Source organism: Syngnathus floridae, chromosome 19, assembly GCF_059516105.1.
Source record: "Syngnathus floridae isolate MCC-2025c chromosome 19, RoL_Sflo_1.0, whole genome shotgun sequence".
In the NCBI taxonomy this organism is placed as follows: Eukaryota; Metazoa; Chordata; class Actinopteri; order Syngnathiformes; family Syngnathidae; genus Syngnathus; species Syngnathus floridae.
The window spans coordinates 5,511,842-5,535,501 of NC_142431.1; the positions used below are offsets into that span (position 1 = coordinate 5,511,842).

Below are 23,660 nucleotides of genomic sequence, written 5' to 3' on the forward strand. Positions count from 1 at the left end.
ACTCTCCCCCTTCACTGATTGGTCGGCTGAACACGAATGACACCAATCAGGGATCACCACCAATCAGATAATAAACAGCCACAAAAGATCATAGAATAGCAGGATCAATCAGTGCACCTTGATGAGGCGACTCTCCCCTGCACTGATTGGTCGGCTGAGCACGAGGGGCACCAATCAGGGATCACCACCAATCAGATCATAAACAGCCACAAAATATCATGGAGCATAGAGACTGAAGAAAAATTTGCAAAATGTTTTAATGTAACACCAACTTTGTTTGCAACAAGCAGCAGCTGTCAAATGAATTTATATAACTAAAAAAAGACAAAAAAGGGTATGATACACAGCAAAAATCCAAAACATCAATAAAAAGCTTTTGTTTTATTTGAATTAGTTTAACAAAAAATTCCTTCCCATAACAAAACAAATATATTTTTAAAAAATTGAACAATAAAAATGTTAAAAAATATCCACTACTGATATTTTTTATTTACATATACTCAGGACTTAGTCTAGCGCGCTAAAATATTATGTTGTTTATTTTTTAAGCCGTTCGGGAGTATAAAATCTCATTGAATATCTACCACATGCAACCTATTTTCAGTATTATTTAGTTTCATCATATTTATTTGTACAACAACAAACTGATGAATAAAAAGTTTTAAAATAAGAAACGAGTAAAAACGGTTCCAATAGTTAAAAAAAGATAAATGACAATAAAAAATCCTAGTAATACCTCTATTTTGTCAAATAAAGACAATTTATAATTTTAATATCGATACGTGACATCGATGCACAATTTGTCTTGGCGGGCCACATAAAATGATGTGGCGGGCCGTATCTGGCCCCCGAACCTTATGTTTGACACCTATAACACACAATACACATATAATAGGTTAATACAAACTATAATTCTGAATAGCACCAATGTAACATACTTCACTCTCAAGCAGCAGCAATAATATTTACAATCTGTCCTCCTCATTCCTTCCTTCTTCACATCCTCTATGTGCCCTTTGTTTTACCCACCCTATCCTCCCTTTTTTGAGCAGCAGTCATCGGGTAATAATCTCTCGACACATTTCTGCGACGATACTATGCGCACGATGCAGTGCAGTTGGCGCAGCGAGATCACGACGTACGTCCAATAAAATCCGCCAAAATGTAAGCGTACGTCTCCTCCTCGCTCGAGTCCATGCGCGTTGTTTATCTACTCCTGACTCCCCCGATGCTGATGCAGTGGCGGTGCGCCATAGGTAAAAGAAAGGAAGAGGAGCCGCATCTCAAAAGCCTTCCAGTCTACTACAGCAGACACTCTCGCCGTATAGGATGTGTTTTTATTCGCTGCCCTTCTCCATCCTTTCTCGGTTAAAGGCAACGCGGAAGACTGCAAAGGCTGCAAGATATTAAAGAAATATAGATTTATCTATAGAAGCCTGGACCTCCAAGATGAAATTTCCGAGTGAAAAACCAAGAAAACCAGGGAACAGCCCTTCACCAGGTTAGACTGTTTTTGTTTATCGTTATAGGGAGTCCACTAAACTGATTAGTTTTGCTTGAACTTTATTTTAACTTCATTCTATGAAATGTCTATTTTCAAATTGCTGCAGTATGCAGCTCTGCCTTAATACACGAATATTTTTCTACTCAGGTTTGGGAATGAAAAATGAATAGAAAAATACAGCAGTGAAGGTTCAGCCTGCATGGTGGAGTTTATGGTCAATAGCTGCGGCATATCACTTCCTTTTAATGAAACAGATATTTATATAATAAAGCAGAAAATTGGTGAGAAAACAATTGCCAATCCAATGGCTTCAGTGTGGCGCAGTGGAGAGATTTCCACTGCTGTTTTGTATTTAGCATTACCTCATCCACTATGGGTACATCCTCCTCAAATCTTGCATGAATGTCACGTCCTATCACAGCATCTTCATGTTCATCCAGGTGTGGCAGGTTCTGATATTGTAGAAATATATGATGAATTTCAACCTCTTTGAGAACTAGATGTCTTTTGGGAACATGTGAAAATTGTAGCCAGGCACATTGCAACCGAATGATTACATAACTCGAAGTAATCGAACAATCGTGGTAGGTGTCACTCATATGCGACAGAGTGGTCACAATAGAAATATCAAATTACACTGCTGTGATTTTGGAATAATTTTTGGAAATACACAATCACAATTCCACTGCATTTGTGACACAGTAAAGAGGTAAAGTGTGTTGTTGATAGGTGTGAGATTTGGCAACATGCTTCTTACACTACTGCATTTCTATGAGGAAACCAAAAGAGGTCAAATCAGTTAAATGCAATATTTTGGAAATAAAATTGGGAGATCTGAGAATCCCATGAATTTATTTATTTATTATTTTTATATATAATATAATATAATATAATATATATGAAATAATATATAATAATATATAGTTTATATATAATTTTATATATATTATTGTATATTTTTTATATTATAATTTTTTGACAGATAGATATATTGTTAGTAGGCCTTATGTTTGTTTTTTGTATTCTGATTTAATCCTCAAGAGGTGGTAACAAGTCACTGTATTTGAATAAAAAGATGCAACCCTCAGAAGGCTACACTTAACCATGCTGGCACCATTTTTTTTTTTTTTGTGGGAGTTATTCACCTGCTATGTGTAATGTGCTACAAATACAAGGCAGGGTAAGTTCAGGACACTACTCTGATATAAAAGGACAGTCATTTAGCTTCTTTTGTCAGTTAGCATTCAAGGCGGCCATGGGTAAGTGTTCGGAAAGTGAATTGTTGACACTATTAGTCTTGCTAAATATTTTTAGGGAAAATGTTGAGTTGGAGTATTTTGGCGCATAATTATTCTCATACATTTTTCTTATATCTGACCGAGTGGTGAAGGTTTGCAATCGTGTGCGCACGTAGCGAAGGTTTTCAATTTATTTTCAACTTTGGGAATATCTGCCGAATCTCTTTGCAACTATTTGAATTATTTTCAACATTGAACAAAACCTGGTAAAGACAAATTTGCTACGTTTGCTTACTCTTATAAATCTTTGCCGCTCAGTGAGATACGGGCTTTAGATGAGAACTTACAGGTTGTATAACAAGACAGTTATTGGATATTAAAGTTGTTAAAGGGTGCATTATATTGTTTTGTGGGAGGTCTAACAGAAAAACAGATAAAGAGTCGCGATAGTGGTCTTGATGCAAATGTCAGTTTTACCACAGTTAGTGAAACAGTTGGTGTCCTGCCAATTTATATACTATGCCAATCTGAAAATTCATCTGTTGCATATCAGAGTCAATTTTTTTTTCTTTTATGTTTCTTCAGCGGCAGTTCAGACCAATTTGGTCCCACCCAAAAAGATGCAGCCAGGTATGCTTCAATCCAGCCTGGTGCACGCCAGCGTGGCTACCATGCAGAACCCAATGGGCTGTTCTCTACCCCGACTCTCCATCTCCCGGCCCACGAGCATGGTAGCCAGCATGGAAGCAGTAGCAGAAGGTGCAGCTCCTTTTACCATGATGAAACTTAAGACGGTGCTGGCGGTTTTTGTGGTGGTGGTGGCCTACTTGGTGGCAGGAGGACTGGTGTTCCAAGCACTAGAGCAGCCATTTGAAAACAACCAGAAGATCACCATCACAGCAGAGAAAGCAGCATTCCTGCAAAAACATCCCTGTGTGTCTCCAGATGAGCTGGAGGCCATCATCAAAGTAAGACCAGACACCGATCGATACTCCAGTTTTACCTCAGCACGAGAGGGAGGAAATTAAAGCAAATGAAAGCTTAGCTTCTAATCGATCAGACCCCATTATCGTCAACACATCGTGCCGTCATTCTGTAATTCGATAAAACCACACGTTACCTTGAAAAGTACCCAAAAAAAAGGCTATTCGGGGATGAAACTACCTGAAAGCAACTTTAGTTTAAATTAAAATGATCATGGATTGGATAAGTAGATGAAAAGTGAATAAATAGTCCTTTAGTAAAGCGCTAACTTGAGAAAAAAAACTTCACTCTGTGTCATCATTTTATAATCCATTCATTCCTTATTCCAAGTATAGAACTGGAAAAGAAAAATTCAAGTCTGGTGTTTTGTTTTCTTTGAGCCAAAGTCTCGGAATAAAATTTGAAAAACATTCTCTAATTCGATAAAACCACACTTTAATTTGAAAAGTTTAAAAAAATGGCTATTCGAGGATGAAACTACCTGAAAGCAAAGTTAGTTTAAATTAAAATGATCATGGATTGCATGATTATTAATAAGTAGATGAAAAGTGAATAAATAGTCCTTTAGTAAAGCGCTAACTTGAGAAAAAAAACTTTTCACTCTGTGTCATCATTTTATAATCCATTCATTCCTTATTCCAAGTATAGAACTGGAAAAAAAAATCAGTGTTTTGTTTTCTCTGAGCCAAAGTCTCGGAATAAACAGTACAAAATAGCTTTGTAGCGTCATGTGGCCATAACAGCCACCGGCACATTGCTTCAAATCTACTATTCAAGTATTTATAAGCACCTTTTTTCACATATATAAAATTGCTGCCTCCTTTACAGTCATGGTTTATAATTCAAGATGATTTGTTGCATAAATTAACCTTTCTGTCTTGCTTGTTCTCTGTTTGGAAATGTCAAATCTGATCATTTCCACTTTGCATATTTCTGTTAATGCAGTCCTTAGAAAAGGCGAATCATTATATTGCACTTGAAAACGGGTTTATATCACTGCAGTAAATAATCTTACACCATATTACAGCATTTCCCTTGAGGAATAATATAAAAGCTGTACTTAAAATATTATTGTCTTGAGACTTACCTCAAAGACAAGTTTTTATTGCATTTTTATGAGGTGCTGATGTATTGTGATCTCATAATCCTATTCCCGACTATCCATCCATTTTCTGTACCACTGAGTCATAGGGAACTTGAGCATAGTTAGTCAACCACAACGTCAACCCACTATACGTTCTAAAATTGAATAAACTATTTATACTGACTCTTTCTTGACTTCTCTCCCCAGCACTCTGTTGATGCTGTGAATGCTGGAGTGAATCCTGTGGGTGATACCTCTTATAATTCTAGCCACTGGGATCTGGGTAGTGCCTTCTTCTTTGCTGGAACAGTTATCACAACCATAGGTACAATGAAATGTTCTAAAGCATAGGTCTCAAACTCAAGGCCCGGGGGCCAGATACGGCCCATCATCATTTTATGTGGCCCGTGAAGACAAATTTTGCATCGACTTTGTGTTATTGCTAAAATTACAAATTGTTTTCACTTTGAAAAAAAATAGAGATATTGCTTGCAATATTTACTACCATTTTAGAAATATTTGAACAGTTTTTACTAGTCTCTGATTTGTATATTTGGATAAAAATGTTTCTTCCTTTTTCGTAGGGTATGGTAACATCGCTCCAAGCACTGAGGGAGGAAAAATTTTCTGCATTCTATATGCAATATTTGGCATCCCACTCTTTGGATTCCTCTTAGCAGGGGTTGGTGACCAGCTAGGGACCATATTTGTCAAAAGTATTGCCAAAGTTGAGAAGATGTTCCGGGTAAGTTAAATGTAGTATACAATATATATATATATGTATATATATTTTTATATATATATATATATAGTATTGGTTTTTTTTACATACCCAAGTTTCAGATAAAGATATATAAAATAAGACTTAGAAAAATAATTTAAAAACATTATTATTGGACCTTTTTTTTATATATAGTATTTTTTTCTACACACCCAAGTTTTAGATGGTGGTATATAAAATAAGACTAAGAAAAATCATTTAAAAACATTATTATTGGACCATTTTTTTATTGTGTGTGTGTGTTTGTGTGTGTGTGATTTCTCCTGGAAAGAACAAACACAACCAAATCAGTCAAACTAAAATCAGAGTAGCATCTACCCTCCTCTTCATCTTGGCTGGCTGCATCCTGTTTGTGACCATCCCAGCTGTGATCTTCAAATACATCGAAGGTTGGACAGCTCTGGAATCGACATATTTTGTCGTCATCACTTTGACTACTGTTGGAATAGGAGACTATGTGGCAGGTGAAACATTTTCTGTTGTAACTAAAAAACCTAAATGAATGCTTATGTGTGAAATATTTTTGTTACATTTGTTTCTTTCAGGCGGAAATCGGAGGATTGAATACCGCAAGTGGTACAGACCACTTGTGTGGTTTTGGATCCTGGGTGGTCTGGCCTATTTTGCTGCAGTGCTCAACATGATTGGCGATTGGTTGAGGGTACTTTCCAAAAAGACCAAAGAAGAGGTATTCACTTAGATCTTTTAAATCAGTGGTGTCAAACTCATTTTTGTCGCGAGCCGGATTGCCGTCATAGTTTATGACACATGAAGTCGATGCACAATTTGTTTTTGCGGGCCACATAAAATGATGTGGTGGGACGTATCTGGCCCTCGGGCCTTGAGTTTGACACCTATGTTTTACATCATTCAGTATTTTGAATTGGTTTGGAATTAATTATTTTGCAACACGGGAAAGTAAACGGGTGACCTTCAGTTGAATATGTCTGCTGTATCGTCTTTCGTAACATGTCAAATGCACTAATAAATGAATAATAATAATTTGTGTATTGTTTTGCCAAGGTTGGGGGAATCAAGGCTCACGCAGCAGAGTGGAAAGCAAATGTGCGAGCAGAGCTAAGAGAGACAAGGCGGCGTATGAGTGTTGAGGTCAGCGACAAACTCCAACGAGCTGCCACGATCCGAAGTATGGAAAAACGACAACTTGGCTTGGATCAACGTGCGGTGTCCATGGATATGCTTTCACCAGAACGCAGAGCCATCTTCAACAGTCTAGACACCAACAGCTACAAAACCTCCTCCCACGAGAGTATTGACACTAAATTGAACAATCTTCGACTAAGGGGCACTGACCAGTGCGACCCTCAGTCCAACCACCAAACCACATCTGAGGACAATATTTTTAATCGTCTGAGTTCTGTCACCAAGTTGGCAAAACGCAATAGGAATAGAGACTTGAAGAAGAACATCACAGAAGAAACTCGTCGTCCTCATAGCGAAGCTTATGGTTGGATGACGGCCACCTTTGATTGTAGCACACCCGTTATGAACGAAGAGAAGAGCAGGGATGACGAACACGAAGAAACCGAAGACAAAGAGTGTAATACAAGCTTGTCTGAATTTCCGTTGTTTGTAGAAGCTTACAAGTCACATAATGGGCTTATTGTTGAGCAAACCAAAGAGAACAAAAATGATGAAACACTTGAAATGAAAGAGCTAGATATTCAGATGAGTCCATAAGAGTCTGTTTGGTGAAACAATATGTTTTAAAATGCCACCATTTGTGCCTTGGGTTTTCTCTTTTACCACTATGTGCTTAAGCAGGAATAATGCCTGCCTCTTTGTGCTACAGTATATGTATACTGTTCCGTCGACATGCAGTAATCACTGTGCCCTAACGATATGACTCATTAAATTGGCTTCACCAAGATCCAGTGTAATAATGCAAAATATGCTCATAGGTTGTGCATTTTTAATATGTCAAGTGATACCAGATCGCTTAAGTCAGCTCCCAACTACCGTGTCAAGGGATAACAATTTTAATTGTGTTTCTAACTTTATCCAGTTCTACCAAGTCACGTTAACATTTAGGGGTGTAGTATATATAAACATAATGTATGTTTATAAATGGATGGTTAATTACATTTTGCGTCCTCGCACCTATGGTTTTTGGAAAGATTGCCTTGAAACATTGTCTAATTATAAAATGAACTTGTCAGTTCATAGTTGAAATTTTATGAACTACAGTGATCCCTCGCTACTTCGCGTTTCGTCTATCACGGCTTCACTACATCGCAATTTTTTTTCCTAATTAAATAAACATTTAAAAGTCAAAATAAAACTTCTAAATTGAGGAAACATGTGTCTAACCTTTAGGACAATGTAGTATTGCTCCAAATGTTCGTTTACATTCCTTTAGAAGTCCGTTTTCACGTGTTAGCACGATCGCAAATTAGCATCTTTCCGCTAACTTGTTAGCCTGCCCAGTACCTCTTGTTGGTGGCCGTACTTCGCAGATTTCACTTATCGCGGGTGGTTTTTGGAACCAATTATCCGCGATAAACGAGGGATTACTGTATGTTTATGGATCCAAAAATGAAAAAATGTAGTTATTTTCTTTCTCCAATTAGATAAAGTTGCTTTGCGATATTACCCTTCTGACAGTTTGCCATTTTCTCATTATTTTCACCCATCCAGGTGCTATCGCCGTTCAATCTTAAATACAAGAGAAAATTGTCTTTTTCTTTAATGAATGAAAACAAAAACATGACTGCGGTCCAGAATGTATAAACACAAACAATCTCCTACAGGTGCCAGACTAAGTTTGGAAATGAAGCATGTACAAATGAAGTCTTCAATGTGCAACAGGAAACAGGAACACTTTGTTTTCAGTGCCTGACTCCTTCATAACTTAGCATTTGTACTGATCCAGTGTCAACTTTACCAGACCATGTACCAGAGGAACTTTGTTAGTTGTTGGGTGCTAAAGGGCAGTTTTACAGATTTCCGACGCTCTCACCCCCTTCCTACCTGTGCGTCTACCGTAATCACCTGCTCCCTCTTGTTAACCGTTGTGTATTTAAACCCTGCCCGCGTGTTTCTCCTTCTCGGTTCACCATGTTCATGTTATTGTAGTACTCTGTCCACGTTGCCACCTGACTGTGTAAGTCTGACTATTCTTCTCACCTGATTGTTATCTGTTGGCATGGCTCGCTACCTGTCGGCTGTTACCTGTTTATGTTATTGGTCCAAGTGGACGTCCGTCGCCGACCGAGCCTTATTCGAGCGGACATCTGCAGTTATTCCTGCTCCCCACTACCCCATTCCCTGTCAATAAACATTGGTCCAAGCAGTATTGGGTCGCCCTGCTCCAATCTGTGACACACAGACTATTAAATATGGTTTACATTTAGTTTATTACAGATGCATGCTAACCATCACACATTTATCCAGGCCAGAGAGACTGTATATAGTCTGTGTACAGTAATCCCTCGTTTATCGCAGATAATTGGTTCCAAAACCCACCCGCGATAAGTGAAATCCGCGAAGTGCGGTCACCAGCAAGAAGTACTGGGCAGGCTAACGAGTTAGCGGAAATATGGTACTTCGCGATCGTGCTAACACGCAAAAACGGAATTCTAAAGGAATGTAAACGAACATTTGGAGCAATACTACATTGTCCTAAAGGTTAGACACATGTTTTCTCAATTTAGAAGCTTTACTTTGACTTTTAAATGTTTTTTTAATTTGGAAATAAAATCCGTGATGTAGTGAAGCCGCGATAAACACAACGCGAAGTAGCGAGGGATTACTGTATATTATTGCCCGATATTGACACATTTATAGTTGGACTCGTGTAAAACACAGCTATTTAATACACAGTACAATCAGCACAAAATGGGAATTGGACACAAACCTGCAATGTAATTTTTCAACACGTTTAATACAAACAAATTTGTGTTGCCCAAACAGTGCCACTACAAGATAGGAAACATAATGCATTTTTAGTTAGCAAGGTTAGTATACCGTGTGAAATTGGACGCTATGTTCCAAATGTATACTTTGAGTGTTTCAGTTTGATTAATGGCATTAGTGTGGTTGTAACAAAAGCTTAAGTTGTTATATTTTTCCTCATTCTTGTTATTAATATGGCAGTTGGAAATTTTTTACTGTTGATTCACAGCCGGACAGGATCCTATGCTGACCGCTCCACTGACGAGAGATGCGTCACTGAAGCTTACACCACTGTTGTTGATCATCAGGTTCCTCATACAACCTACATAAGGTTCCTTGCTTACATGGCTGCCTGCAAGGGAGAGATCTGAAAGGTAGACAAATCTTTAAAAACTTGAAAAGATGAAAAAAGTACTAACATTGGGAGATAACTAACCTGGGGCTCCACCAATAAAAATCTTCCCGGCGATTGGAGAATGAAGATTAAGAGACCCATCCACACTGTGGACCTCTTGGTCTACTTGCAACTTGAGTTTGTTCATATCTTTCATCACTGTGATAAAGTTGGACAGGTAGTCATAAAAGAGGACAGGATCAATATGAAAAAAACGTGGAATTAAAAAATAAAATGAAATAAAATCTTATGCTTCCTTTCAGGCATGCATTTCCTTCACAAAATATGTTCAGCTTATGAATAAATTCTTAAATAAATTTTGACCACAACATAATACTCACCTGCAATTCTATGCCAGTGGCCAGCACACAGAGACTGTCTTGGAGAAATTGTTGCCAATAATTCATCCGTCCCATCAGTCAAAACAGCTACGACCTAAAATAATAAATTCTGGTCATTTCAATAATTCTAAGATTTCGAACAATGATATTTAAAATTTATTTTGAAATGTATTGTAGCATAATCAATTTGTGGCGTATACTTACTGCTCCTTGATAAATGTATATTGAAAAATAACCCTCTGCTATGGGCACATGGAGAAGTACACCTGATGTCACACGGGGTCGCACCTCCATTTCTAGCTGAAATCTAGGTCCCAAGTCAAGTATGTCTAAAAGATAGAAGTAGGCAGGAAAACGAAATTCTGTGAGGTTGACTTGACATAAAGATGTGTCAGGTCTCAAACTTAAGGCTCAAGGGCCAGATCTGGCACGCCATACTTTTTTATGTCAAGGGTTTAAATACTGGAGAGCAAAAAGTTACCCAAAACTATGAAGCCTCCTTGCTCTGCAAAGAATGTTCCTGCCTCAGTAGGTCTCTCAAAACATGGCGTGACCCCAAATGTTTCATCCGCTGATGACAACCGGTGTCCATTGAGCTGAATATTTCTCAAACAGCCAGAAAAGCTGTTTACTGAGTTACTCTAAAGAGAAAAAAAATATATACGTATATAAAAAATATATCTATTTATCTAGCATTTAAATATATATTGCATATCAGAAATAATTATTTCTTTCAGGTCCTTTTCAATAAATACCTTGATCACCATATTTTTTCATATTGGAGTAATGGATATGCAGTTAAAAAACATTTTTAAATCCATACCTGAATATTTTTTTGTGCTCGCTTTGGAGGTACGCCTCCAAAATAGAGAGGACTGCTGACATGCCAGGGCACAACTTTGCCCATAACTCTGTCCTCCATCACTGTTAGCCCATCGATGATCAATTTTCCCATATTTCCATTACGTATAAAAATCACCTTCAGAAAGGAAGCAGACGTTATTGTTACTGTACAATTTTATATATTATATGATATTGGATTATGTTATTTTTATTTACAATGATCATTGCAAAACTGAAAAAAAAAATATTACACAAAATAGCTCTGCTCTGGAATAACACGATGAACTTACATTATGCCACGCTCCATCATTGTAATTTCCGTTGCTCCAGATTTCCACTCGCTGATTACCTACATTGAAGGCATATACAAGTCTACCATTGGCCAGAAAGAGAGTCATAAAATTTTTCTCTCGGTTGTCAGATATATAAAAAATGAGGCCAAATGATGTGTTGGTCTTTAGGGATAAGGAAAAGTTGGACCTGGGAGAAAAACAGTGACACATTATATTTTTAGAGAAACCTTTTAAGATACTTACGAATCCTCCGAAGACTTACTTATGAGAAAAGGATTTGGGGAGCTGTTTGAAGTGCTGCCTACTGTTTGCAAAGCTCCCATATTGGTAGGCATGTTGTGTTGCTTGGTGACTTGCAAGATGGCAGGGAGCAATGTTCACTTCACTGTCACTTCTTAATTTGTGGATGGATTCATCCCTGTTAACCTGTGGCAAATTATACATTAGATTTTTGGGCTGTATTAGAAATTAATTCAAATATATCGGTTTACTGAAATTCTTTTAATTCTTTTTTTACCTTACGAGATTGCCTACGTTTGGCTACATATTCATCCCTGTTTCTTGAAAGAGCAGCAGGAGGCTTTTGCACTGGACAGTCTTGCAGGAAAGTTTGGACATTCTCGGTGTAGCGCTGGAAGTCTTCCGGCTCAATATCTCGGTCTTGCCTACATAAAGACCGAAAAATCAATATTTCAATCTGTTTTTGTTACTAATTGAAAAAAGCAATTTTAGCATTTCAGGCAATTCATATTTTAGCGATTTGCATGTAGGTCATGCATCTTATGTTAAGAAGTGATCTACCTGTTTATGTAGGCATAAGTAATGCAGCCTGTAAAGTTCTTTAAGATACCACTTGGTGATCCCCCAAAGTAGAAGTTCTTTGCTGTCGAATCAGAAGTGAGTCTTGTGGCTGATTGTGGCCGTTTCTTCTCCTGCTTGTCTTTATCGTCCACCAATAATAAATACCTCGGGTGAAAAGAAAACAGTTATTGAGTCTCAAGCAGTATTTAGCTGTAAACCCATTAAATAACTAAAAATGCAGCAGAATAAAATGAAGCGGAATAAAAATAGTATTTGACCACACCCATCAAAAAGTATAGCAATTCTTTGCATAAAAAAAAGTTTCATTAAAGTAAAATCAAATGCTTACTTGTGATTATTCACCGAGGCCAATAAAAAGTGTGTATTTCCATCATTGTAGTGTTTCTTATGTGATTTTACTCTTGTTCCACGTGTGTTCATCACCACTGCTCCGTTCTCAAGGGAAATGCTGAATTCGTCCGGCTAAAGCGGTAAAAATGCAAAAAAATTTGAAAATCTAATTATTACTATTAATGGCACCAGTAAGACATATTGATGAAGTAAATTAGATTTTTTTTTTTTTTTTTTTTAAATAGTGTGTTAATACCCCTTCATTGTGATAGAATAATAATCCACTGGCTTGAACGGTTCTAAAGTTGAGGCCTCCTTCAAAATTGTCAAATGGTGTCATCTTTGCTGAAGATCCCAAATAGCTCTCGCCCATGAAATAGGCTTTATGAGATGCCTGGAAAAAAAAAAAAAAAAAAAACATGTCACACAGTCTATTACTGAAAAAAATGACTAAACATAGCACTTACAAAGGACTCCTCGGGGCAGCCACTACTGATGCCAATGGTGCCAGGCTCCTCTAAGAGGTTAAAGTCTTTTTTCTGGAATAGGAAGCCTTTGACACAACCTTTGAGGCCAACCACAGCAGATAGCTCGGATCTGTCAAGAAAGACATATCACTGTATTTTTGTGACATCTACCTCAATCTTGCAAAAGTTTAAGTCACGGATCGGATGGAACAGGGTGACCATAACTTGACTGACCGGGACGTGAAACAAGAAGACAGCAGGACATGACAGCAGCAAGACAGTACGACAAAAGGAACCAAAAAGACATCAAGACAACAATGATCAGACGGGGCGTGAGGGGCAGACAGGACTTATATACACGACAGGTAACAAGAGGCAGGTTAGAATAATCAAACTAATCATGGGCACACAGGAGGGGAGGGGCGAGCACACAGACAGAAACCATGACAACAGACACATAGTGGAACGACTGGGGACGAGACGTGAAAGTTTTTTTGTTTTTGTTAAACCCATTTTTTGTTTCACACATTTTAACTGTCCAGCAAATGCATGAAAATGTTACAAATTGGCATTATTTTTTTTTAAATTTAGCTTGTTTTCTAATTACCGTATTTTCTGCACAATAAGGCGCACCTAAAAACCTCCTTTTTTGAAAAGCTGACAGTGCGCCTTATAATCTGGCGTGCCTTATATATGGACCAATATGGATTCGTAGATGAGGAATAATTTATTAAAGTAAGCTTTACGTGTTTATTTTGTGTGTAGTGTGATATTAACGTTTGAGCAACGTTGAGTTGTTGATATACTGTTATTGCTTTCACTATTTCGAGTGTTACTATATTGTGATTGCATTAACGTTTGAGCAAGGTTGATATATTTATTTTATGCGCTTTATAATCTGGTGTGCCTTATATATGGACAAAGTTTTAAAATGGGCCATTCATTGAAGGTGCGCCTTATAATCCGGTGCGCCTTATAGTGCGGAAAATACGGTCATGAGGTTTACGTACTGAAATTCACATTCTCTGTCTCGCATTAGACTGTATAAGCAAGCATGTTTATGGCTGCAGGATTTTTTTACTCACCTAGATAGGAGAATGTTTGAGGGTGCTCCACCTATGTAGATGTCTGAGAATGGCAAAGTAGTTTTTGGATTCTCCAAAGATTTAACATGACTCTTGTCCACCAGAAGGATAACTTTCTTTGACTGATGATAGATCACTGAGATCTGTACCATGAGTCAAAAACAGGGAACATATGAGTTGAAATTAAAATTACCCTATTTATCTTGCGCATATTATTAGACCAATTAAAAAAAGAAAAACATACCTCGTGGTATCTTGCATCATTTATTTTTAGCTTTGGTATATTATCCTCCAAAAGTTTCGGCCCATCATTGAATCCAAAATCATACATTAGGCGTAAAAATCCATTTTTTATTTCTAAAAGGAAAAATTTATCCTGGGAAAATAAAAAAAAAATATTTCAGTTATTTCAATATCAGGGTGTCCCCTGAGTATTCGTTCCTAAAGTTTGCACTTACAGCATTGACCATGATGAAAAGCACGCCATTGTTTGCGACAGTTCGCACTGAAATATCAAATCTTGTGACGTAACCAAACTTCCCCCTCCGTTCTATGTTATTGATCAGTGCATAGCCCTTTCCGTCAAATAAATAGCTTGCAATACGGCTCTGTGAAAAAGCCAGTTTGTACCTGCAATTACAAGAAAAAACTCAGTTTGTTATTGGATACAAAACTCCAACATTCACTAAGAATGCATTAAATTGAAAAAAATACCTGGAACATGGTGGTGAAGCAACCACGTCCATTTTGTGAGTGCTTTTGAAATTATATAAACTGATCACATCATTGTTCAGCGAGGCCAACTCGATGCAGCCCACAAAGGGAGCCAGAGTCAAAGGTGGAGGGAGCTGAAGTGAAACAATTCAAACAAGTAAATTATTCAATATCATGTTAATTTGTTTCTAGTTACAAATGAAATACCGTTGCATTCGGTGGGACACCCCCGATAAAGAACACCATGTCTTCTGGGTCAACGTCAAAAAGTGAGTCCGTTCCCGGAGCTTCGCCTTTCTGAATGAATTTCTGTTCATCTGTGGATCTCTGGCTGGGGATTACTAGGTAGATTTTCCCATGTCGACCCAACCTGCCAAGAAAGAAAATGAAACATAAAATCATATTACCACTGTGTTTTTAAATTTTAAAAAATGAAAATTAAATTTTGCTTGACAGTACCTCTCTACTTTGATGTAGTTGAATACAGCAGGCCATTGGCTGACAGGTTTTGAGCTCAGTGGTATTTCAATGTATTCACCACCAAGTTTATACATATACACAAGGTTGTCATTCTTGATGGCAAGTCCCATGTAGTCTTTCTTACCCTAAAAGCAAGATAAAAAAATATTGTAATATTACAAAAACTACATACCAAGCATTTCTTTCGTTTGTGCATCCACTATCAAATTACATTAGTATCGTTCCATGCTTACATTTTTGTCTCCCAGATATAAAATGAAGCGGTCCTCTATTGGGTCTGTGTCTGGGTCAACTCTCATAAATAAGCTGATGGACGTCACTGCCCTCAGATCATCCAAACTGGTATCAGCATGAATCTCCACTGATGACTGGCCATTGAACTTCATAGACACTTGAACCTAGAATGGAAAATGAAATTTTACCTTCTGTTTTAGTTTCAATTTACATAATCGGAGTCAAGGGCTCCTTTGTTTGGAATCACTTTTGGTGTCATACTTTCTTTACGAACCTTCTTTGCCACACTTCTGGCTTGGGCTATGAGTTCTCTGATTCTCATGACATTAGCAGTTATGTTATTAATAGGCTTCTTCTGCTCAACAACCTTAAGCTTATCCAAAAGTTCAGGAACAAGAAAATGGAGGTGATCCACTGTAAAGTACATAACACTGAGCACAACAAGAAGTGACTAGTTAAAATAGTTTAACAGTGTATAAGATAACATACCTGATTCTTTTGCAGAATCAATGGCTTGCTCATAGGCAACTGTAGAGTATTTATTTTCGTTCAGATTCTTAGCCCATTCCTCAACTTTGTTACTAATGGGCGTAATTGTCTCAAGCACTCCTGCTGATCGGTTGAGAGTTCCCTCAGCCACCTTGCGTGCATACTCCAGTCGCTCGTTAGTTCTGGCTAGAAAAGTTTCCAGAAGTTGTGGTAGATTAATTTATCTGTCCATATTGATAGAATTATGGTTGACATAGAGAAAACCCAAGACCTAACAAGTGAAGTACATTCTCACAGCAATATCAAATGAAGCCCATTTTACTGGACTTTCTTCTACCTGTTTGAATTTCAGAAATATCCTGCACAATTTCTTCAAGTTTTTTGGTGTTTTTATCCAAGGTCTCTCTTGTCTCCTCAATGTATTTCAGCTTATCAACCACCTCGGCTTCTACCTCTGGAATAAGAATGATGTGAATGTGGAAAAAAATCATACACACAATGTCGGGGTGTAACGTTTGAATGATGCCTACCTATTTGTTCAGAACGCAATGAAACAGACTCCTTGAAAACATTGCCGCATTTTACCACTAGATCATCAAGCTGCATGTTGATCCCAGTGACGGACTGAAATATGGAGCAAAAAAATAAAGGTGATGAGCATGCAGCTTATGTTTGCTTTGGATTCTGTCAACTTACGTCATTTGCTGTTTGGGATATATTCAAGGTCGTAAGTGATGTGATATTGGCGTCGTTGATGTATTTAGCTATATTGATGTAGACATTGGCAGCAGTTATGGCTTTCTGCACAAATCCGTTGGTATCACTATCTCGCAGGTCCCTGGAACAAATAGGTTAGCATATGTTATTAGCGCCATCTTCACGGGCCACACAAAATTATATGGCGGGCCGTATCTGGCCCCCGGGCCTTGGGTTTGACACCCATGCTCGACTGAGACAATTTTCTTACGCTTCCAGTTCGGTGGCCTGTCGTTCAAGCTCTTCAGCATGCTCATCTGCCCTTCCAACCAATTCTGTGTCAGCAGATGTGAGGTCTTCCATCTTTTCCATCAGCTTTTGGCTGGCACCATCAATTGCAGCATGGTACTGTGTTACATTCTGTTTGGGAAAGAAAGAAACAAAGAAAACCACACAAGCACTTATTAGTATGCAGCAAGTTTTATGAAAAAAAAAAAAAAAGGCAATCCTACCTGGACCAACGTATCCATCTCATCCACATTCTCATGTGATTTAGAAATTATCTCTCTGGCTTTTTCCGTACTGTTCTGAATAGCTGTGAATTCTGTTACCATCTTCAGCAGCGTTTCCTGAAGGTAAAACACAGACAAAAAAAACATGGCAACATTTAAACGCCAACAATAGAAGTAGAAATTGGCTGTTACAAGAAATGGAAAAGTCAAAACTCGTCTGCTACATTACGGTGCGTTATTAAAGAAATCTCAATCGTGTGATGGCTCAACTAAAGAATCTGTCACAACCTGCTTGAACTCTGACTCACCTAGACAAGTCCATCAATATCTCTAGTTTTAAAACGTAAAGACAATTTTTCATTTTAGTAATGACACAAAGTCAAGGCAAGATTTTATCTTTGCGGGCCACATAAAATGATGTGGCGGGCCGTATCTGGCCCCCGGGCCTTAGGTTTGACACCTATGACAAAGGTACACGTTATCCTTTTCTATCTTATTAGCTTTGTGATTTGAGGAGGTATGCTTGCAAAGGGTAGGGACTACTACAAATGTACATATGCTTACTATATGAAATTAAATAGTGTGCAGGAAAAAAACCTGGAAGAGATCCAAGAAAAGCAGCATTCACTTGACTCTGAAGGTCATGGGAAATTACCTCATTCCTCTGGAATTTAAGGACATTGCCGTTGTTCATATCCCGCGCCTTCTCAATTGTACTCGTTGCATTATGGAGGAAGGACTGCGCATCGGACAGGTTGGCCGTAAAGCGAGACAAATTCGACTTCAGTGGGGTGAGATGACCTTGTGTAATCAGTGACTTCTTCTCCAACTGACGAATACGCCTTAACACTAAATACAGCCAAGAGGAGAATTGTATTACACTCAATAAATAATATTTCATTGTACTGCATAATAATTTACAAAATATGCTTGTTTTTATTTTTAGCTTTGTTTCTTAACTCAAATAAATAGACTTACAATCATGAGCTTCAGTTGACTCTTCAATGGTTAAAGGACCTTGTGTAGACATATCAAGACTCCTCATTTTGGTCACAACATTTATCGCTTCATCTGTGTCTCTCCTGACCAACTCGGGGTCCGCTTCCTGGTAAACACTGTACAGCTCCCATTCGTGGATCATTTCTGCAGACAAAAACAAAAATATCACAGTGTCAGATTAAATCTAAGGCTTGGTTTAAAAAAAACAATTATAAATGGATTTTGCATACAGATTATTAAACATTTTAAAAGTTAAATATAAACACAAATAAGACTATTTGATTATAAAACTGTCAATAAAGCAATGTTACCTTCAATGCGCATATTGAGGTCAGTGAGATTTTTGCTGAACTGTTTAGCTAGCATTAGAGTTTGCTGTGTTTCCTCATCAAGCTGGCTCCCCAGACTCTTCACTGTGCTTTCCTATCAATTTAAACATAAAGCAAAAAAAAACACAATCAATTTAGGCATTGTGCACTAAGCTAACCTTTTAACCTTATCAATTGTGACTCAAGGGAAATTACTGACCGATTTACTAAGTTTTTTTATGTACGATACGACCTCCAGTGTTGACTCTTCCACTTCCCCAGTCTCTGTTTTTATTTCAGACAGTTTGTTTCTCCAGGTATAAAACTGATTCTGAAACATACAAGGACATGCATATTGTCAACCATTCAAAATGTTTTTTTTGTTTTTGTTTTTTGGGGTGACAACAATCCCTCGTTTATCGCGGGTAATTGGTTCCAAAAACGACCCGCGATAAGTGAAATCCGCGAAGTACGATCACCAACAAGAAGTACTGGGCAGGCTAACGAGTTAGCGGAAATATGCTAATTCGAGATCGTGCTAACACGCAAAAACGGACTTCTAAAGGAATGTAAACGAACATTTTGAGCAATACTACATTGTCCTAAAGGTTAGACACACCTTTCCTCAATTTAGAAATGTTATTTTGACTTTTAAATGTTGTTTTATTTGGAAAAAAAAATCCGCGATGTAGTGAAGCCGCGATAAACGAAACGCGAAGTAGCGAGGGATCACTGTAATTATTTACCTGCAGGTGTTGAGCTGTATAGTTATAATATTTGACTCTGTCATTAACAGCAGCCCCAGTAGAAACGTTCAACACCCCAACCCTCAAATGGTCCAGTGTTTTGTTGGACAGCCGCAAGTCTCCAATAACATGCCAGATACATTCATCGCAACCTGCAAAGAATTTAGATGTGGTTGATCATGGTTGAAATTTTTTACGATGCTGATTTGTAGTTAACTCATCTTACTGATATTGCATAGGTTAACTGTTGCAGCCTCTGGTAGGCACTCTCCTGTGTGCATATCACAGTGACTGCTCTCACAGTCACACTCTGTAAAATAATATAAAAATGCATTACATATACATCGTTATGGCTTTTGGCTCAAAGACCGAAAAATGTTCTACAGCTGTTAGAGATGGAAGGGCGGGGGAAGGAATCCATAAAACTGACTGAGAAGTGAGTTGTTACCATACGTTACCATTGGAGAGGAGCCACGGATCATTTTTCAGTTAAATGAGCTTGAGAACAATTGCACAACTTACTCTTGCAGCCAGAGGGGCTATAATCCCAAAAGCCTGGGAGACACCTCTCACAGTAACGTCCTCCAGCACCCGGGCGGCACAGACAGCTGTGAGTGAGGGAATGGCAGGTGGGACGGAGAGAAGCTGGCCTGCATTCACATCTCTGACAGCCTTGGCAGCTGGAGAAACCCGAGTAACCCTCCTGAAAAAGTATTAGTAAGTACAAAAAACAATGTTAGGACCTAGTAACTCATCGGTGTCAAACCTAAGGCCCGGGGGCCAGATATGGCCCGTCATTTCATTTTATGAGGCCCGCAAAGACAAATTGTCAATACTAAACCCTAACCCTAACCCTATTGTTTTTTTCATCATCCAATTAACTCCAGAAATGAAATGATTTACCCTAATTGATTCATTCCCAGCTGCTTCAGGTTTGTCTTACCTCACAGCGGTCACAGAGTCTCCCAGTGACCCCTGGTTTACAGTGACACACTCCTGTCCTGTCATCACATGAGGATGTACCACATTTGTTGCACTCACACTCTGAGAGAGACATGGGAGACACAGTATTGTGTTAGAGGTTGTGTAACAAGCATTGTGAAAAGTTTATTTTTGGAACTGCAAAGTCTTGAAGAGAACCTTCACCTAATTAAAACCTGTTTGTGACATATTTACGTTGCTGAAATGAACTGTTTTATTCCAGTTGCCAAATGGGTCTACCTTCACTCAGGTTTATTATTGGAACATCACAAATTTAAATCAAAACATTTATTATGACCAAACCTCTGCAATCCTTGGCACCGATGGCATCGCCGTAGAAACCTTGAGCACACCTCTCGCAATTCGGCCCAGCGGTGTTACTCCAGCAGTGCTGGCAATGGCCGGTTATATTGTGGCACCAATTAAAAATTAGGTTTGGGTCAGAGTTGCCATTACAGTCACATCGCTTGCAGGAACCACCAATTTTCATTGGCATGCCATAATAACCCGGTGCACACCTGGATAAAGAAAAATGAAGTTATTACAATAAAGCAAAAATTTCTTTTATGCATAATTTCTGCAAAATGCAAAATACTCCTCACCTCTCACAGGTATGTCCAGCATAACCCTCTTTGCACTTGCATCTTTGAATGTTACCTTGCCTGTCGCAATGGACTGCAAAACTGGCCAAAAAAAAACAGAATTGTTTCAAATATTACGCTTAGCCATTGCTAAATATTTATATTGAGCAAAAATTACAGACATGCATACTTATTTGAGGGCACAGAGAGAGGGCAGGCACAGGGTTTGCAGCTATGGCGTCCAACCTGGCTAGGTGCTAGCATATAACCATCTTCACACATTTCACAGAAATCACCCACGCTGTGATCGCTGCAATTCTGAAATACAATAAAATAAAATGCATGTCTCCTTTAAAGTATTCTAATGTGCCTTCATTTAGTAAAATAAATTAACTTTGCGTCTTTGAAACAAATATGTTAACTTACATGGCAAATTCCCGTGATGTCCTCACAGTGATCCGCATGGCCTTTGCAGTTACAAGGCAAGCATTTGTTTTGTTCACTAAGGAAAAATCCCTTAGCACACACCTAAAGAGTGGAAAAGATTAACAATTAAAAAATATAGTGGATGAACAATGATTGTTTTGTAATGGGATCAGAGAGATAATTGCCCTCAGACACTGGCAGAGCTAGGCTAAATCTCGATTTAGGTTTTTGATATATATTTTTTCAATTAAATTAGACTTTGGGCTCCAAAATTTGGGAATCGCGTTAATCCCAAAAGCACCTTGAATAGAATTTTTTTTTTTTTAAGGTGTAATCAGCCGAAGGGGTCATTTGTTACGTTAATTTAGGTCAGGCATATTGTTGGGCAGCCGAAGGGGTCCATTTGAAAACCTTCTAATCATTAGCACAGCATATCTTTTTATTATGAGGAATCTCAACTCCAATTTCAGATCTTCCATTGTCCACCCAAACAAGAAACCTTTTGATTCTTCTAAAAAAAAAAAACTAACCTAGTGATAAATCACATTTGCGAAACAGTATCTGTTGTTTACCATTTCTTAAGTCACCTAAAGTGTTTGGACCCGGTTAAGGCCTTGGCTCTTTGACCACAGAATGACGTTTTAAACAGCTGCAGTGCTTACGCTGAAGAGAATGCATGGGAAGGGGGTTGAAGTGCTTATAGGAAATGCAACAGATGGTCAGGAAGCGTAGCTCTGCTCTAACGTGATCTAAATTTTAAGTTTGAGTTTTACGCTCTGCTTTAGCATTGTGTACATCTTTCTATAAATTGTAGTAGGGATTGGTCATTTGTTACACAAACATCTTTCTCTGACTGTTCTGATGCCAGCATTGTTTTTGGACTTGACATAACTGAGGTCTTTGTGTATGTTGTTGAACTTCCTACTGCTTTTTGTCATTTGATGTTCTTCTTCAGAAGTTTGTTCATTCCGGGCGAGTTCCGCCATATTGTTTTTCTTAATTATCTGTGTTTGTTCAATACTGCTGCTCATGTATACATTTTATGGAGTTTTTAGTATACTGTATATAAAGGCAATAATGTTAGATATAAAGATCACGTTTTTATTGTTTGGAAATATTAGACATCATTCTCTTGGTGTGACGTTATGTGAATTTGGTGAGCACAGTCATTATTCATTTCACATTGGTGTGTCCCTCCCACCATGTTCACTCTGCTGGATAACAAAGATGACATTCAGCAAGTCGCCGTCTTTTAGAGAAAGTCACAGTCTTTCAATTGTTCGAACTTCTTTTATAGTCTGTGTCGCTGTGATTCGGCTTCGGTATGCCATGAAGCTGAAAATAGTGTTAAACACAAAAACAAGTCAAGTTTCTGATTTTTTTAAAAAATTCTGTTTATCAAATGATAACAGTTTGATTATTAAATGTTATTTTGCATTAATAACCTCCTTCCTGTGATCTGTGGAGGGACACAAATACAAACTTATTCATGGTAACTCCCCTGGAATGTCCTTCAAATGGAAAAAAAAAAAATGTCGGGTCATGAGAATGTCACCCTAACTGCTCACAGTCAGTCCGTGGGAGTTGAGCCATGCAGTCAGAAGACTCGGAGACATATGAAAAGTGAATAAATCCTCATCATGCATGCTGTAAGGAATTCTTTTTCCATATTTGGGAAACAAAGTCACTCTAAAATTCCTGTTTAACTAATGCCTAATATAAAATATGGGTATTGGCATGAAAACAAAACAGTGTAACATTTCATGACAACCTACCGAAAAGAAAAAAGTAAAACTGTATTAGTCGGGGTGGGGCAAATGAGACATGGCAGTGGTGAAAGCACTAGAAGATATTGAGGCTTTCAAAGTTTAATCATGCAGGAATCTCCAAAGCAAAACTACACAATTGAAAGTAGTACTAAAATGTACATTTATCAATATCCATCCTGCATGAACTGTCTACACGATGAATACTGTGTCAAAAATCAATGCTGGCAAACACATGAAGTAAAATGTCTTACTTTCAATGATGTCTGTTGCTTTGTTCCAAATCTGACAGCAGACGATAAAGAGGCAATCCCGGTGAGAATGCCTAAAAGGCAGAGGTAGCAAATAGATTTAGGAGCCATAGCCTATTCTGTTTTGGCTTAGTTGGACTCCCTTCAATCTGTGTCTGTCCGTTAGACAGACAGTGGGAGAATTTCTGCGTAGCTCCGTTTTTCCACTGCTCCAATGTCTTGATTTGTCACTCTGCCTAGTTCTGGCCCAGGCTGAGTAGAATAAACAAAGTTGTGTGAACTGCCTCCCTTTCTCTCTCTCTCACATTGCCAGCGCTGAATCTTCTCACTTGGTAAAACTGCCCTCCCCCCACTGCCTGAGTCAGTGTGTCTAAATCACATGCAGATGGAAAGACA

The 23,660-nt window shown here is 38.2% G+C and overlaps 2 protein-coding genes across 2 annotated transcripts; one reads left to right on the forward strand and one right to left on the reverse strand.

The window, feature by feature from the left end:
- The first annotated feature begins 1,078 nt into the window (after positions 1-1,078).
- kcnk10a (potassium channel, subfamily K, member 10a) lies at positions 1,079-7,482 on the forward strand. The gene is made up of 7 exons (XM_088362066.1): positions 1,079-1,501; positions 3,328-3,710; positions 5,018-5,135; positions 5,395-5,555; positions 5,863-6,055; positions 6,137-6,279; positions 6,615-7,482. Exons 1-7 carry the CDS (start codon positions 1,450-1,452, stop codon positions 7,290-7,292), a joined length of 1,728 nt encoding a protein of 575 aa, XP_088218192.1. The 5' UTR covers positions 1,079-1,449; the 3' UTR covers positions 7,293-7,482.
- A 1,467-nt stretch (positions 7,483-8,949) lies between these two features.
- Positions 8,950-23,564, reverse strand: lama4 (laminin, alpha 4). Its single transcript, XM_088362064.1, has 40 exons — positions 23,268-23,564; positions 21,248-21,349; positions 21,012-21,139; positions 20,843-20,923; positions 20,544-20,758; positions 20,203-20,303; positions 19,782-19,962; positions 19,486-19,569; positions 19,260-19,411; positions 18,734-18,844; positions 18,517-18,628; positions 18,185-18,349; positions 17,862-18,055; positions 17,207-17,323; positions 16,966-17,114; positions 16,695-16,836; positions 16,529-16,622; positions 16,336-16,452; positions 15,999-16,184; positions 15,784-15,923; positions 15,509-15,673; positions 15,255-15,400; positions 15,003-15,165; positions 14,796-14,929; positions 14,540-14,711; positions 14,326-14,457; positions 14,082-14,224; positions 12,997-13,126; positions 12,786-12,923; positions 12,528-12,661; positions 12,179-12,343; positions 11,895-12,042; positions 11,640-11,803; positions 11,375-11,564; positions 11,065-11,220; positions 10,723-10,882; positions 10,446-10,570; positions 10,242-10,335; positions 9,943-10,059; positions 8,950-9,873 (listed from the first exon to the last, which is right to left on the reverse strand). Exons 1-40 carry the CDS (start codon positions 23,373-23,375, stop codon positions 9,719-9,721), a joined length of 5,610 nt encoding a protein of 1,869 aa, XP_088218190.1. The 5' UTR covers positions 23,376-23,564; the 3' UTR covers positions 8,950-9,718.
- Between the last annotated feature and the right edge of the window lie 96 nt (positions 23,565-23,660).

Excerpts from the sequence above, each read along its gene's own strand:
- kcnk10a (XM_088362066.1), top strand. The coding sequence starts at position 1,450 with ATGAAATTTCCGAGTGAAAAACCAAGAAAACCAGGGAACAGCCCTTCA. Across the intron at positions 6,056-6,136 it reads AATAGGAGACTATGTGGCAG|GCGGAAATCGGAGGATTGAA; the intron begins GTGAAACATTTT and ends TGTTTCTTTCAG. Across the intron at positions 6,280-6,614 it reads CCAAAAAGACCAAAGAAGAG|GTTGGGGGAATCAAGGCTCA; the intron begins GTATTCACTTAG and ends TGTTTTGCCAAG.
- lama4 (XM_088362064.1), bottom strand. The coding sequence starts at position 23,375 with ATGGCTCCTAAATCTATTTGCTACCTCTGCCTTTTAGGCATTCTCACC. Across the intron at positions 20,304-20,543 it reads CGGTGCCAAGGATTGCAGAG|AGTGTGAGTGCAACAAATGT; the intron begins GTTTGGTCATAA and ends TGTCTCTCTCAG. Across the intron at positions 16,185-16,335 it reads TATTTCTGAAATTCAAACAG|CCAGAACTAACGAGCGACTG; the intron begins GTAGAAGAAAGT and ends AAACTTTTCTAG.